Here is a 13,992-nt window from a genome sequence, read left to right as displayed (position 1 = left end):
TCGGAAGTGAAATGTTCCCACTAATTAGCTGGTAGCTTTCCTTTGTGATAAGTGATTCGCCAAATTCCGCTTGGCTTCCGGTCTGGCCCACGAACGCCCTGTGCTCGACTTCCCAGGGAACTTGAGCAGCAATGAGGGCGACGGCAACGAAAAACAACAAGAGTCATTAGAAGCAGAAGCAACTACGGTACACGTGCGTTAAACATTTTTCTTTAGTTCTTTGCCATTCCCTGCAAAACGACACCAGGTAAACAATTCAAGGTTTTCGTGGGGAACGTTTACAAGCACGTGACGGGGAATTACTCATTCTCTTCCTTAACTTGAACGACGTAGCCATGAATATCGTTTATTTGTCAATTTGGACTGAGAAGCTAACAGTTTTCCTTTACGGAGGACAACTGTTTCACTTGTTGGAACAAATGATGTCCGAAGAGAAATAGTTGTAGCCCTGAATATAAGTTGTTTTTCTTTTTTTTCCTTTATTGTGTTTAAACATTTTCGCAGAAAACGCGTAGGATGTGATGAGAGATTTCAGGTCATTTAAGGCTTGCGGCCATTTCTGGAACGTTCTTCAAATTTTGATATTTTTCTCAGCGTTTCAATAAAATAAACTTTCGTAATAAAAAAAATTATAAGTTTTTGAAAGAGCAATGAATTAAAGATAACTATACAGTAAGTATTGAACGTTTAGGAAAACGCTATGCCAAGCACGGGAAGTTGATTTGTAAACTGTTACGACTTCCGCGGTGATTACATGTATTTTTCAAAATTGTTTATTTATTTCATTTTATTATTCATTTTTTTTTTTTTTTGGTACTCAAAATCAGCCGACGGGAAAAAGGACATGTTTGCAACGTTTTAAAGCAACCAAAAAAGGAACACCAGTGTACCTATCAGCTTATCATCTGTGGCAGACAAAGAACGCATACAGAATTGTGGAAGTATTGCTGAAGCGACTGCAGCCGCAAACTATCCACATAATGCACATCTGAGGATTTTTTTTTTTTTAATCACTGGAGACCTTGCAAAAAAGCTTCTTTACGCCAAGGTGCAGGAACCCTGAGTCTCGAAACCAAGAATGATTTTATTCACACGATGTGTATTTCCAAATCTCTATTTATATCACGGCGAGACAATTCAAGGAAATGGGAAATATGGTGAATGCGTCACCGGCTAACATCCCGAAGCACAGACAGTTATACCAAGGGTTACACAACGATCTTTGTTAAATTAACAGCCAATTTACACTTTACGATCACTGCCAGAGCATAAACGGAAACCACTTAAGACTATCATCAGCACGCCATGAAAGGTTGGTCGTATTAGCGGTCCCGGGGCGGCCGCATTCAAGAGGCAGTGTCACCCGCTATTTTTAGTGTCACTCTGAATAAGCAAAAATTGTATATGTATCGATGAAAACGTTAGAATAATGGTTCAGTTTGTTAACAATTACCCTACTAGTGCACGCAAACTAGTATTTATTATCTTTGGCTGAGAATGGCCAGGATTGAAATGGATTGCAACTCGGAAAAATTTGACCAATTTTTTCCAGTTTCTCCTGTGTATTCTGGAGAAATCGATCGCCAAAAACCTGATGCTATTTTGTTCCTCTCAGGAGAAATCCCTTGGTGTCATATTCTCGATGCTCTAAGAGCAATTTGATGTTAGAGAAAAGGTATCTTGTCAGATATTTGAGTTGTTTTGACCAAACACAGAGAAATTGCCTTGACAGGGCTCCTTTAACGCGGGCACAGTGAGGGGAAGTGTCAGATTACTGATTACCTACAAAGAGGAAAGAATCACAGAGAGAAACTGACAGCATAGGACTCATAGGGAGACAGCATAAATTAGAGGGCGAAATGACTTGAAACCAGTCACCAAATGCAGGTTATTAAAAGATAACTGAGTTTTTCTTTGCCAGTTTGGATGTTCTGTTAAGTAAGCCACCTTGCGCAATTGTCTTTCGATCTGTTAGGTTGGCCGGATTAACGGAATGATACTTTGGAACTCCAAAGGGTAGGCCATGAGTCGTATCTGAACGGTGGTTGGATTATGGGGATAGTTAGAGCAAAAAAATGCTAATCATTTGCATGCGTGGTAAAAACGAGGTAGTTGCTCTTAAAAGAGGGGTTCTCAGCTCCACGATGAGCTGAGAATTAAATCGAAAGATCGACGCCAACACTGCTTCATTCTTTGGGGCTCCATAAGGAGGTCATTAGTCACATTTCAACAGTTGTTGGATTAACGGGGATTTTAAATGAGAAAAATGCGAATCATTTGCATGGGTGGAAAAAACCGGGCGGTCGCTCTTAAAAGCGGGGTTCTCAGCTGCACGGTGATAAGTATAAAATCGAAAGATTGACACCAACAACTTCATTCTTTGGGGCTCCATAAGGAGGTCATTAGTCACATTTCAACAGTTGTTGGATTAACGGGGATTTTAAATGAGAAAAATGCGAATCATTTGCATGGGTGGAAAAAAACCGGGCGGTCGCTCTTAAAAGCGGGGTTCTCAGCTGCACGGTGATAAGTATAAAATCGGAAGATTGACGCCAACAGCTTCATTCTCTTTACCCAGCCATATAGTCACGACCGTCTGATTACAGTACCCGGTTTTTTTAGTAGAAGACGCGATAATGGGCTTCTCGAGAATCAGAGATGTATGTTGTACGATTGTTGGTCTTTCTCTACTTATTTGCTGCTTATCAGGTAATTGTGATATTTTGTTCTTTGGCTTTCTTATGTTCGCATTCTCAACCCTCCCCATCTTCTGCCTTATAACTTCTGAAACCTTGACTAAATTCCGTTTCGTCTTTCAAATAACGCGCGAAATTAACTGTTTCCTGAGTACAGTTCTTGATTCTTGCGAGGAAATTATACAAAACCCATTTTGCACACTGGGATCTACTGATTTCACGATTAGTAACAAAATCTTGGATTGTGCGCGTTTTATTCCTGATCGATCTTGATAGGTTTTAAACGAACATTTAGTTAATATCTAATTAGTTTTCACATGCTTGAACAATGTCTTTGGTGCATTTCTGTGGCGTTTCATTTTTGATCGATCTTTATAAGTTAAAAACGTTTCTTTTTAAACGAGCATTTAGTCAGCATCTAGTTAATCTTCACATGTTTGAACAATTTTTTGTGCATATTTTTATTAGCGCTCTTGTTTTTGTATTGAATTTTTCTTACCTTAGAACTTTTGATTTTGGCGGTATATAAATTGTCAATGTAAATTATAATTGTAATTTACAGAAATTTCGCCCGGGAGATCAGTCAATTAAATCCTACACTTGTGCAATTAACTTCAGTCTGCTGTTTACTTGCCCGACGGGCAAGAGGCACGGGCATACTTTCAACTAAAGTGTGTCAGTTTTTATGCAACTTCATCCTCATCCATTTTTTGTTGTTGTTGTTGTTGTTGTTGTTTGTTTGTTTGTTTGTTTGTTTTTTTTGTCCATTCGGTGCTCCAAATCCTGATCCAATTTCAGAACAAAATATGTCATTTTCCGTTTTCAGACTTTCAGTCAAAATTTTTACCATATACAAACTGTGTGACCGTTCAGGTATTTTGAATTTATAGAGGAAATGTATGGGAATGTCGAAAATCCTCGTATTATCGTGCTAGATTGCGGTAAATGTTCTCGTTTAACATCAAAATAAACGTATTTTAAACTTAAATGTTGTGTGCTGTCGTTCTTGAGGTTGAAGACGGCGATTTTAGCCATTTGAAGGGTTCGGCGTTAGACGTTCACTCGAGTGTAAAGGTAGCGCTGAACCCTTCAAATCGCTAAAATCGCCGTCTTCAACAAAAAGAACGACAACACACAACATTTAAGTTTAAAATACGTTTATTTTGATGTTAAACGAGAACATTTACCGCAATCCAGTACGATAATACGAGGATTTTCGACATTCCCATACATTTCCTCTATAAATTCAAAATACAAACGGTCACACGGTTTGTATGGGCCCCCTATGATCCTCATTAGCTTTTAATGCCACTTTAAACAGAGCAAGTAACTAAACCAAATTAAGAAAAGATAACTTTTAAAGCTGTCTAATTGAAAAAAAAAAACAATCATAATACACTTAATAGTATAAGGGGCGTTGATCAGAAAATAAATAAATAAATATCGAATTAAAAATAAAAAGGCAGTCACTTATGCCTCGTGAAAATCTTGGGAAATATTGTCAAAATACAGACGATACATGGTTACTAATCAGTTCGTTTGGGATCAAAATACGCCCGGTCGGCGTCATAATGATGCAATATATTGAACTGGATGGATATCCAATGATATTGCAGAATATGTTCTCAAGTTTCCAGAGTAGAGTCGCTTCGGTGCTACAGAAGAAATTATTCCAAAACTTCAAGATGGAAGAGGGCCGCCTTCGCTGTCGGAACAGTCGATAACATCAGGCATTTCTAGAATACTCTGACAAGAGCCTATAAAGTGAACATCCTACGCACGCTGTGACGTCCTGTGCACCTTTTGTTCAGCGAAAACAATTTAATACTGGCTTCTATTTGCACATGTCAAGAGGAGTTTTATTCTAAAGCGTAAGGCGCTGTTATCTTCGCATATGTCTCTCGTTGAAGATTACAGAGCATTTTTGCTTTGTACAGTAAAAATTTTCATAACCCCTCATGAACCCTAACAGTTTTTTTTTCCATTTCCGTCGATCTTTTGTCACCGATGATATGGCTCCTGGCACAGTTTCCACCAGCCAACGGTGGAGAAAGATTGAGCCAGCATAAAAGTGTAGGGCGTGCCAAAACTACAGTGCGCTCACGTTTATTTATGTCTAGACAATACCAAATGTTCTCGAGTGATTTCACTCAACTATGTAGCTACCCCGCCCAAATGAGCAAAACGCCCACGGACTCTGCCTCACAGACCAAGCAAGCCAGTAAGAGGATTTACTGATAGCCGGGAATTGGCCAAACTTTTATCTGTCAGCTGGCAAACGTTAAGGGATGGCTAAACTTTTAACTGTCAGCTGAGGAACGTTACGAAAACTTTTTGCTTAGATGACCTAACTTTGCCTGAATCAGTATACGATGGCTCAGAGCTCCCGCTAAGTTGTTCGAAAGCCGATTAACGCTAATCCACGATTAAAAGTTAATCGAGGTTTTCATCTCGCTGGCTTAAAATGGGTTTAAAGGCTAATGTCAACCTAAAGGTAATGAAAAGTGTATGTCTATACTGAAGGACAAAAATCTTTTGCAAGAATCCTCATTGATTAGCAATTAAACGCTAATCAAAGTTCACGTCAATCCAGGATTAGCTTAATCGGGCTTCGAATAACTGGGCCCAGAAGATTATAAGCAGTGTTCGAAAAGATTGGGGTTCATTCAAAGCTCTTATAAAAAATCTACAGCCGGTTGCAACCGAAAAAACATGTGAAAAGTAACAGTTAGCTAAGATCCGTCGTCATAAACTGATAGCTGAGAAACGGTCGAAATATTAGCTGATAGCTAAGAAGTGGCGTAAATACAGCTTGTGGGGTCAGAAGCAAATAAGTTCGGCCAAGAAATGGCGTAAATCCGCCACCCCCATAAAGACCCTCTTGTACACTGAACCAACAGCTATGAATTAATTTAGAAGCAAGAGAGCAATAAGATATTCACCCCTTACCAAAACAAAATAGAAAATAAGTTGGATTTCTTTAAATGTTCATCCGGTTATAAAACACACCTTGGCGATATTTATTTATGCACCAGCCGAGACAATTCACAGTTTTGAAAGTTTGTCCACTTACATCTGAGCACCCTAATTATCACATTAAAAGTGAACAATCAACGATTATTTTACGGAAACCACTTAAGACTATCATCAGCATGCCATGAAAGTTTGGTCGTATTAGCGGTCTAGGGGCGGCCGCATTCAAGAGGCAGTATCACCCGCTATTTTTAGTGTCACTCTGTAAGTCTTAAGTTTGACGCCCACAACTCCATCCTCTCTACTAAGTCGTGTGGACGGACGTCTGCCAGACGGCTTATTTTTGAACAAAGTACGATAATGGACTCTTCAAGAAGTAAGAGAATATGCTGCCTCATGATTGCTGGTCTCTTCCTAATAATTTGCATTTCATCAGGTATATAGTATGATGTTTGTTTTTGCTTGGATTACTTCTTTAAAGTAGGAATCTTGAAGTCCTATTAAGCTAACCATCTTTGGAGCTATCAGTACTCGCTCCAATTAAACTTTGACAACCAATGTTCATCTTTCACGAAGGAAACAGACAAATAGACTATTTTGTAGTTCACAACTGAAGCTTACGAAACTCGCGTTAAGTCTAGCTGGTCGGACAAGTTGATTAAGCTTGCCCTCGGGCAAATATCTTTTTCTGCTCTGCTCACCGCGTGCCGGCCCGACGGATTCAAGTACTTTGTTTTTTCAGCTCACATAGGGGTGCACATAGCTAAAGTGTACATAAACAGTGCCTTGTGACAAAAATATATATACAGTCAACCCTCACCTTGCGAACACTTGCTATTACGGGCACTCCGATAACATGGACAGCAGCTTAATCCCCAGCAAGAATACACTACAGACGTTTGACTAGACTTGTCACAAGTCGTTTCATGCGTCGGAAAGAGTGACCAACGAGAGGCGAAGTTGCGAGGCGAGCGACTACCGAATCCTGCGAAAACGGTCTTTGAGAAAGTCTAACGTATGACTGAAGAAAATTCCCGCTACACTAGCTCGTGGTCCCGAGGGTATCCACAGTAAAGGGAGTTGACTGTATAAAGCTGGGGTTTTGCTCCGAAAATATGTTTAAAGAAGACATTTTTTAGCCTACGTAAACGCTGGATGTTTGGAATTCATTAAATGGTGGAATTCATCACCGATAGATGACTCAAGGTCTTGGTAAACACCCGGCATCAACGGATAGTGCTTCATGGTAGGAAGGCTGAAAATTTTCCAGCTCAGGCACTGTCTGAAATGTCCAATTATTCCTAGCTGAGGTTGAAATATAACGTGCATTCTCCATTCTTTATTTCTAAAATAGGGATACAATTTATCTTTATACAAAGTACTCTAACTAGAGGGGCTAAAATTTTTGTCAGAAATTTGGCAAAGGGACTCATTATCGATATAGCAGTATTAGTTACCTTTCTCGTATTATTTTTAGAAAGTGACTTTTCTCGACTTGTGGTTTTTTATTAGTATAAAAAATGTACCTCACGGTGATCTCGAACTGTTGGCAACGGAGGGGGTCTCAAGTTCTCAATGAATAATTCTGGTAGAAGATTACTATACCATATAACACACATATGTATATGTGTCGTCCCAAAGCGTTTGGGTTTTGAACTGCTTTGGTTTGGCTGGATGACTGGATATGTCGTCAGTACAGTTTAAAATTGGGTATGATTTCTAAACGGATTTGCAGAAGCGTTTCAGCTGTTGTAACATGTCGATTAACTGCTTCAGGTACTCTAAAGTTACGGCTGTGAAAACCTAAATGACGTTTTTTGATAAAATATCAAAAATAACGTACTTTGCTCTACAACGGGGTCATGAAAGGATTTGGAGAACTGCCAAGAAAAACAGCCACGTGGCTGAAAAATATTTAGTTTCAAAACTCTGATAATAATGAACAGGGAATAGATTGGCGTGTTAGGTCTTGATGTAAAAACTCAAAAAAGAGACTCCCACTGTTAACAGATTTTACCCCGTCCCCCTGCTTCTTAGTAGACGCCATTACCAGCACGTTTTTGCAAAGATATCCAAGCATTTTACTTTTGTTGTGATCGGACGCCACTTGAGCTTTCAGAATTGTAGTCGAATAGAAATACGTAAGTTTCTAAAACAAAAAATAGTTTGTGTTAAAGAATTCATTTTCAATAAACCACAACAGGTATGTTAAATTGCTTCGGAGAAAAGCAAAAGCTGAGACTCACTGACAAATACGAATTATCGTTAAAAAGTGTTTTTTCACACAGGGTCAGTGAAAGAGAGGGAGAGATAGACCGACTTACAGACAGTCGAGACAGACAGACAGACACGTACACAGAGACAGAGCAACCGCATCATTTTCCACCCCTTTCCATCGAACATCGCCCTCCAAACTATCCCCACTTCCTCTCTGAATTTTTTGGTATGACAAAATTAAACATTTCCCTCGTTTTCTTTAGCAGATGCCTCGCCATTGTGTGGTTGGGGACCTATGGTTTTCGTAAAGGGTGAAAGCAGGAAACTTGACTGCCATTTTTCGGCTCCTGTTCGTGTAGTCTACTGGCACAAAAACAATAAACTCATCACTAATGGAACCGGAGGCCTTTATCAATCATATGATCAATTAGCTGGCAGTCTTCGAAGTACGCTTCATTTTCCCACCGTACGCATGGATCATGAAGCCAATTACACTTGCAAAGCAGACACCAGCCATACGACCAGATGTCCAAACGGTCAAACAATAGATATCTTCGTCCTCTGTAAGTATTGCATGTATAATCTATTTTCCTTTTGTAACTCAAGAACTCACAGCCTCACCGGTTGAGCGGATTCGCTCACAACACACAAAGCTCGGTTCGCGCGATAAACACGTCGAAGTCTGGAACGAGGATGAAGAAGTCAAAATTTTGAGTTGACGTTAAATGTGCCTGATTCTGAGCCCGCAGTCCGATGGCACTCGCTGACCACTCCCTCCTCAGGAGATAGTAGTTTAATTAGGGTTTCGTTGCTATTCTCTGAAAAGACACTACAATAATCAAGATGAGGTCGCACTGATGTGTTTGAGGCGCATAGAATGGTTTTAAGGTTTCAGAAACATTATCAACGTGTAAGCTCCAAGATAAATTTCCGTCTAAGCGAATAAACCTATTGATTTTTATATAATGTATTAAACAAACAATCAACTGATCTAACCAGCAAACCAACCAACTAACCGAGCTACCAATCAACCAACTAATCAACCAACCAACCTACCTACCTAAATACCTACCTAACTGTCTACCTGCCTGCAATCAACTAACCAACCAACCTTCCAATCAACCCAACAACCGCTGAACCAACCAACCAACCAACCAGCCGCAACCAACAAACCAACCTACCTACCTACCTGCAATCAACTAACCAACCTAACAATCAACCTACCAATCAACCAAACAACCAACCAAACAACCAACCAACTTACCTACCTTCCTGCCTGTAATCAACTAAGCAACCAACCTATCAATCAACCAATCAACCAACCAAACATCCAACCAACAAAAACCCACCTACTAACCAAGCAAACAACCAACCAACCAACCAACCAACCTACCAACCAACCTACCTACCTTCCAATCAACCAATCAACTAACCAACCAACGAACCTACCAACTAACCAACCAACCTACCTACCAACCAACTAACCAACCTACCTACCTACCTACCTACCTACCTACCTACCTACCCACTAATCAACCAACCTTCCTACCAACCAACCTACCAATCAACCAACCAACCTACCAACCAATCAACCAACCAACCAATCAACCAACCAACCAACCAACCTACCAACCAACCAACCAAACAATCAACCTACCAACTTACCTACCAACCAACCAATCGCCTTTTTCACGTTCGTTGTATTTTGGACACAGGTGGACGGGGTCACATAACAGCGGGAAGAAAGATGGTGTCCGCCGAAAAATACTCTAACACAAGTTTGAGGTGCTCAGCACTGAGCTGGAAAACCTGTTTCATTGGTCCAGTCACGTTAACCTGGCACTACAGAAACAGGATTCTGCAAAACAGCACAAAGTATACAATAACTGAGGAACACAAAACCAACGAGTGTCAGAGGCGGCTCCTGCAGGCTGAGTTTATTCTCAAGATTTCTAACGTGACGGATGAAGATAGTGGAGAGTACTTCTGTCAGTTGTATTGCAACTTCATGAAAAGAATTGAAAAAGCAGCCATCAAGCTGGTCGCTGTGGTGCAACCAGGTACAGTAATTTAGCATTGCACTTTATTTATTTTTTGTTTTCAAGGTGGGATTTTAATCGAAAATTTTGGAGGTAGCCTCCAAAAGTCACCAGGGGCCAGAATGAATGAAGCCCTCCGAAGTGAAAAGTATCCTAAGTATTATTTCTGAACAAAAGCCTATTGTTATAATTACAATAGACTATTGTTAAGAAACAGCTTTCCGGATCGTTGTGACGAATAAAAAATGGCTTATAAACGCGTCGATTTCGGCGCTGACAAACAAATTCAGTACCAAGAAGCGGCGAATTAATGGCGATGAGAATACTTTGTAGGCACGATATATCTATGTTCGGGCCGGTGGTGGCTTCACAGTTGCCGGTTGATTTCCACAAACGTTGAAAGGAAGAGAAGACAAAAAGGACCAAACGCGGCTTTTAACCTCAGGACCTAAGATGAAATTTCCCATATGATCAGAAGACAAAATTCGTCCCCCTAACCGAGCCAACCCTGGTTGCTGAGAACGTACGAACAGGCCATAAATTGAAGATAACATTTTCTTTTCTTTTTCTCTGCAGATAACTCTACGATCAATGTCCTACATGTTTGAAAGAAAAAAAAATCCTTTAAGCCTCTACAATAGAATAGAATAGAAACTCTATTGCCTTATCAGTGCCTTATAGCCTGGGAAAATCCCTAACTATTTTGGGGACACAAAATAAAGCAGATCTGCTTTACTGTTCTCCAAACAGTTGCTATGGTAACACAGCTGATAGAACCCCACAAACTCGAACAAAATTCGTTTGCTATTGGTCAGTTGCTTCAACACATTTCAAATTCTATGGTGGTCTGTGTACGGTCAAGGCCAAAAATGCTTACAAAAATGTATAACAAAGACGTTTATGAGGCTTCATAACCATTGCCTTTTATTAACTAATTTGTAATTTCTATCGATAACGTGGTGGAAATGTATCAAAACTTGCTTAACTAGATCTCAGCTTCAAATTATGGCGAAATTCCCAAAGTAGACGATCTAATCATAAGGTCCTTATACTCCTTCCCCCCTCCCTCCCCCCCCCCCCCCCCAAACAGAAAACAACAACAACAACAGAAACAAAGAGAACAATTGCACCAAAGTGACTCGGGATTGTAAAAGAATAATAATAAAACTATTAATTCTAAGCAGAATACTGGAAATACAACACCAACACGTTGTGAGTTAGAGTTGGTGGGGTTCTACTGTAGCTGCAATAATTTGTTTAAACAATATCTTGGCGATCATTTCCTTGATTCTCATGATTAGTATGTGCTGCATGCTCAAATAAAGCTTAACAAAGCTATCCTTCGATCTTTTTTATAATTCTTTGGAGAGGGGAATTGCGTGACAATGCAAGAACGGCTGCATAACATGGTAATTTGCGTAAATATTTTCAAGCCAAACGAAGGTTTTTGTGTTTGTTATCCTTCAAATATTTTCGTTCAAAGCAGCGCCATATCGCCTAGAATGTTTTAAAACGATTGTTGGTATCATAGCCCTGCTAAGTCACGTGACGCGTTTTGACCAATTGCAGGCAAGAAAAAATATTTGATGGATTAACATTAGCAAAACTGATCATGTGAAAGGCAAAATGGAAGACGAAAAGAAAGGAAGTTGAATCCGAAGTACATACGAATATGTGCTTCTGGTTGAGTATATACACAATTACCTGGAAAATACATATTCAAGGGATTACCCAATTAAGGAAAGTGATCAGAACTACTATACTCGAACAGGACCCACCAAACCACAGAATAGATGGTGGTCTCTGCCTCAACGCCCCTTCCTCAACCTCAAAAGATGATGCCTTTATTGCATCTAAGTCGCCCCTCTATCTAGCAGTGAAAAATGACAATGAGATTTAAACCTCATTTTTCTGTTAAAAAAAATAAAAATAAGTGAAAAAAAATTAATGAATGCACTGAATTCGCAGACCTTCTATTTTAATATTTTAGAGACTAATCGCATACGCTTTTATAGGTCCCTCGTTTTAGACAATCCATCATTAGAACCTTGATTCCACTCACAGTTTATTTCTATAGCTTTCACACATACGTCACATTTTTTACACATTTGACCCTTCACCCTACACTCTCTTTGCATATATATTATAGCGCGCGGAATATTTTCTCATCCCTGATGATGCCGTTGATTGGCGAAAGCTTGGATTTTACTGTTTTACTTTTAAACAGCAGTTTAAGGCCTCAATAGAACAGTTTTATAAATTCATTTTTCTTGTTCACCTAGCAATGCCGACCCTTGCTAGCTGAATATTTCTGTGTCAACTAAAACATTAATTGCAATCAGTTGGCTGGTAATGTTCATTAGATACGTGGTGTCTTTGATAACCCTCCTACCCCAGTCCGAGGTGGGTCCCCTTCGAACAAACTTATTATGGCCAGTTCCCTAATTTTCATTGCATATTCACGGATCACTGACTTTTTCGTTGTTGTCTTTCTTTTACTACCACCGCAAAGATTACTCCTGTCTGATCTTCTGCATTATATTGTATGTATCAGTTTATGGTTTTGTTTTTAATTTGATGGATGTAAACCTCAAGTGTGACAAACAAAAGCCACAGGACAGTCTTTTCCTGTTGTGCTGTTTGACCTTAAAGTGGCACTGTCAGGGCGATTTTGCTGTCTTTTGGTCAAACTGCTCAAATATTTGACAAAGGACCTTTCACTAACATGAAATTGCTCTAAGAGCACCAGGAAGGGATATTTCACAGAGGAGGAATGAACTATAATCAGTTTTAGCGACTTACCTAAAATACGCAAGATAGGTCACTTTTTTCGAGTTTAAAAGTTTTAAATATTCTATCACATTAATTCCAAGTTAATACTAGTTTCTGAGTGTGCACTAGTGGTGTCAAAATAGATGGCACTGCCCCTTTAAATAGCTTTTTTCTTTAAACAATAATAATTTGGATTTGTTTGGTAATGACTTTGGCACTGAAAAGAAGGTAAAGATTGCGTGGTGAGTTCAAAAAAATCGTGTGTGAGAGTCTAGCTTAAAATTTGATTCCATCCCACTCATCAAGGCTGGTTCCTCACGACCAAATTTTCTTCAACAATTGTGTATTTCACACTTCTGCTGGTTGAAAAACTGAGGGTCTGACTTTTTGTGTTTTTTGTTCACCAATAACTGACACTACCGCAAAGGCGGCATTGTAACACTATGGTAATCACAACCTGTTTACGAACAATAAAGGCTCTTTCCCTTCAACAATAAAAAAGACCATAAAAGGAGCGAAAATGTGTCCTATTGTCAACCCCACGTTTGATATGTCCTCAGACAATTTATCGTCTTTGCCGATGAACATATCCGATTGAAAGGAAGTGAGACTACTGTGAGATGAAAATCACGGGGCTGTCCAATTCCGCGGTGTAGACTAATACCCCTCTCCCCCGGAACGGACACTGATCTGATGCCCCACTAATGCCGGGTGGGGGGCACTACTGGAATTGAATGATGCCTAAAGGAATCTTATCAAACCTACATGGGAAGGGCTGCACATAGAATCGAAAAAAGAATCCTCGGAACTTAAGGGGTAATCGGGGCAAACCAGTCGAGACGGGACGAAAATTTCATGGGCCAAAAGAGACAAGCAAAAGTTTTCGCCAGTCTTGAAAGCTTTCGGTCTTCCCAATTTCGCCCTCGAAATCTTCATCTTGTCTTGAACAGCTGTTCTTGGCCGCTCCGAAGACGTGAAAAGGGAAGAAAAAGGAAACTCTTTTACTCTATAGGTTTTACGTACAATGAGAATTCAAACGTAAAAAAACGCTGCACCACACTGCAGATTGCTTTCCTTAAGGAACGAAGAAACAAACAGTAACACAAGGAAGGAGCCACCCTTGTAGCTTTCACTGCAAGTACTGCACGGCAAAAGTCGACAAAATTTGTGCAAAAATACGCGTGGGTGATTGGCCTTTTGGATTTGTGCGTGCGTTGCGCACCCCCGGTAAGGGTTATGAAATATTAAAAGCTGCATTTTGCGAAGATCAGTCAAATCCGAACACAATTTCAGAA

At 39.8% G+C, this 13,992-nt stretch overlaps 1 protein-coding gene across 4 annotated transcripts; it reads left to right on the top strand.

Annotated features, from left to right (window-relative positions):
- The first annotated feature begins 410 nt into the window (after window positions 1-410).
- On the top strand, window positions 411-10,988 carry LOC146460360 (titin-like). 4 transcript variants are annotated; one of them, XM_085088571.1, is made up of 4 exons: window positions 411-1,887; window positions 8,153-8,449; window positions 9,602-9,946; window positions 10,502-10,988. In XM_085088571.1, exons 2-4 carry the CDS (start codon window positions 8,182-8,184, stop codon window positions 10,531-10,533), a joined length of 645 nt encoding a protein of 214 aa, XP_084944697.1. In that variant the 5' UTR covers window positions 411-1,887; window positions 8,153-8,181; the 3' UTR covers window positions 10,534-10,988. The 4 variants fall into 4 exon arrangements, with proteins under 4 accessions (XP_084944697.1, XP_084944696.1, XP_084944695.1 ...); XM_085088570.1 differs by having other exon boundaries at window positions 8,150-8,449; XM_085088569.1 differs by lacking the exon at window positions 411-1,887 and adding an exon at window positions 1,960-2,709.
- Window positions 10,989-13,992: the final 3,004 nt, after the last annotated feature.

This window comes from Pavona decussata, unplaced genomic scaffold, assembly GCF_977016875.1.
Source record: "Pavona decussata unplaced genomic scaffold, jaPavDecu1.1 SCAFFOLD_214, whole genome shotgun sequence".
NCBI classification, from domain to species: domain Eukaryota; kingdom Metazoa; phylum Cnidaria; class Anthozoa; order Scleractinia; family Agariciidae; genus Pavona; species Pavona decussata.
The sequence above is the reverse complement of the archived record's forward strand: the minus strand, read 5'-3'. Positions and strand labels throughout refer to the sequence as shown.

Excerpts from the sequence above, each read along its gene's own strand:
- LOC146460360 (XM_085088568.1), top strand. The coding sequence starts at position 2,637 with ATGGGCTTCTCGAGAATCAGAGATGTATGTTGTACGATTGTTGGTCTT. Across the intron at positions 2,710-8,149 it reads ACTTATTTGCTGCTTATCAG|CAGATGCCTCGCCATTGTGT; the intron begins GTAATTGTGATA and ends CGTTTTCTTTAG. Across the intron at positions 8,450-9,601 it reads AATAGATATCTTCGTCCTCT|GTGGACGGGGTCACATAACA; the intron begins GTAAGTATTGCA and ends TTTTGGACACAG.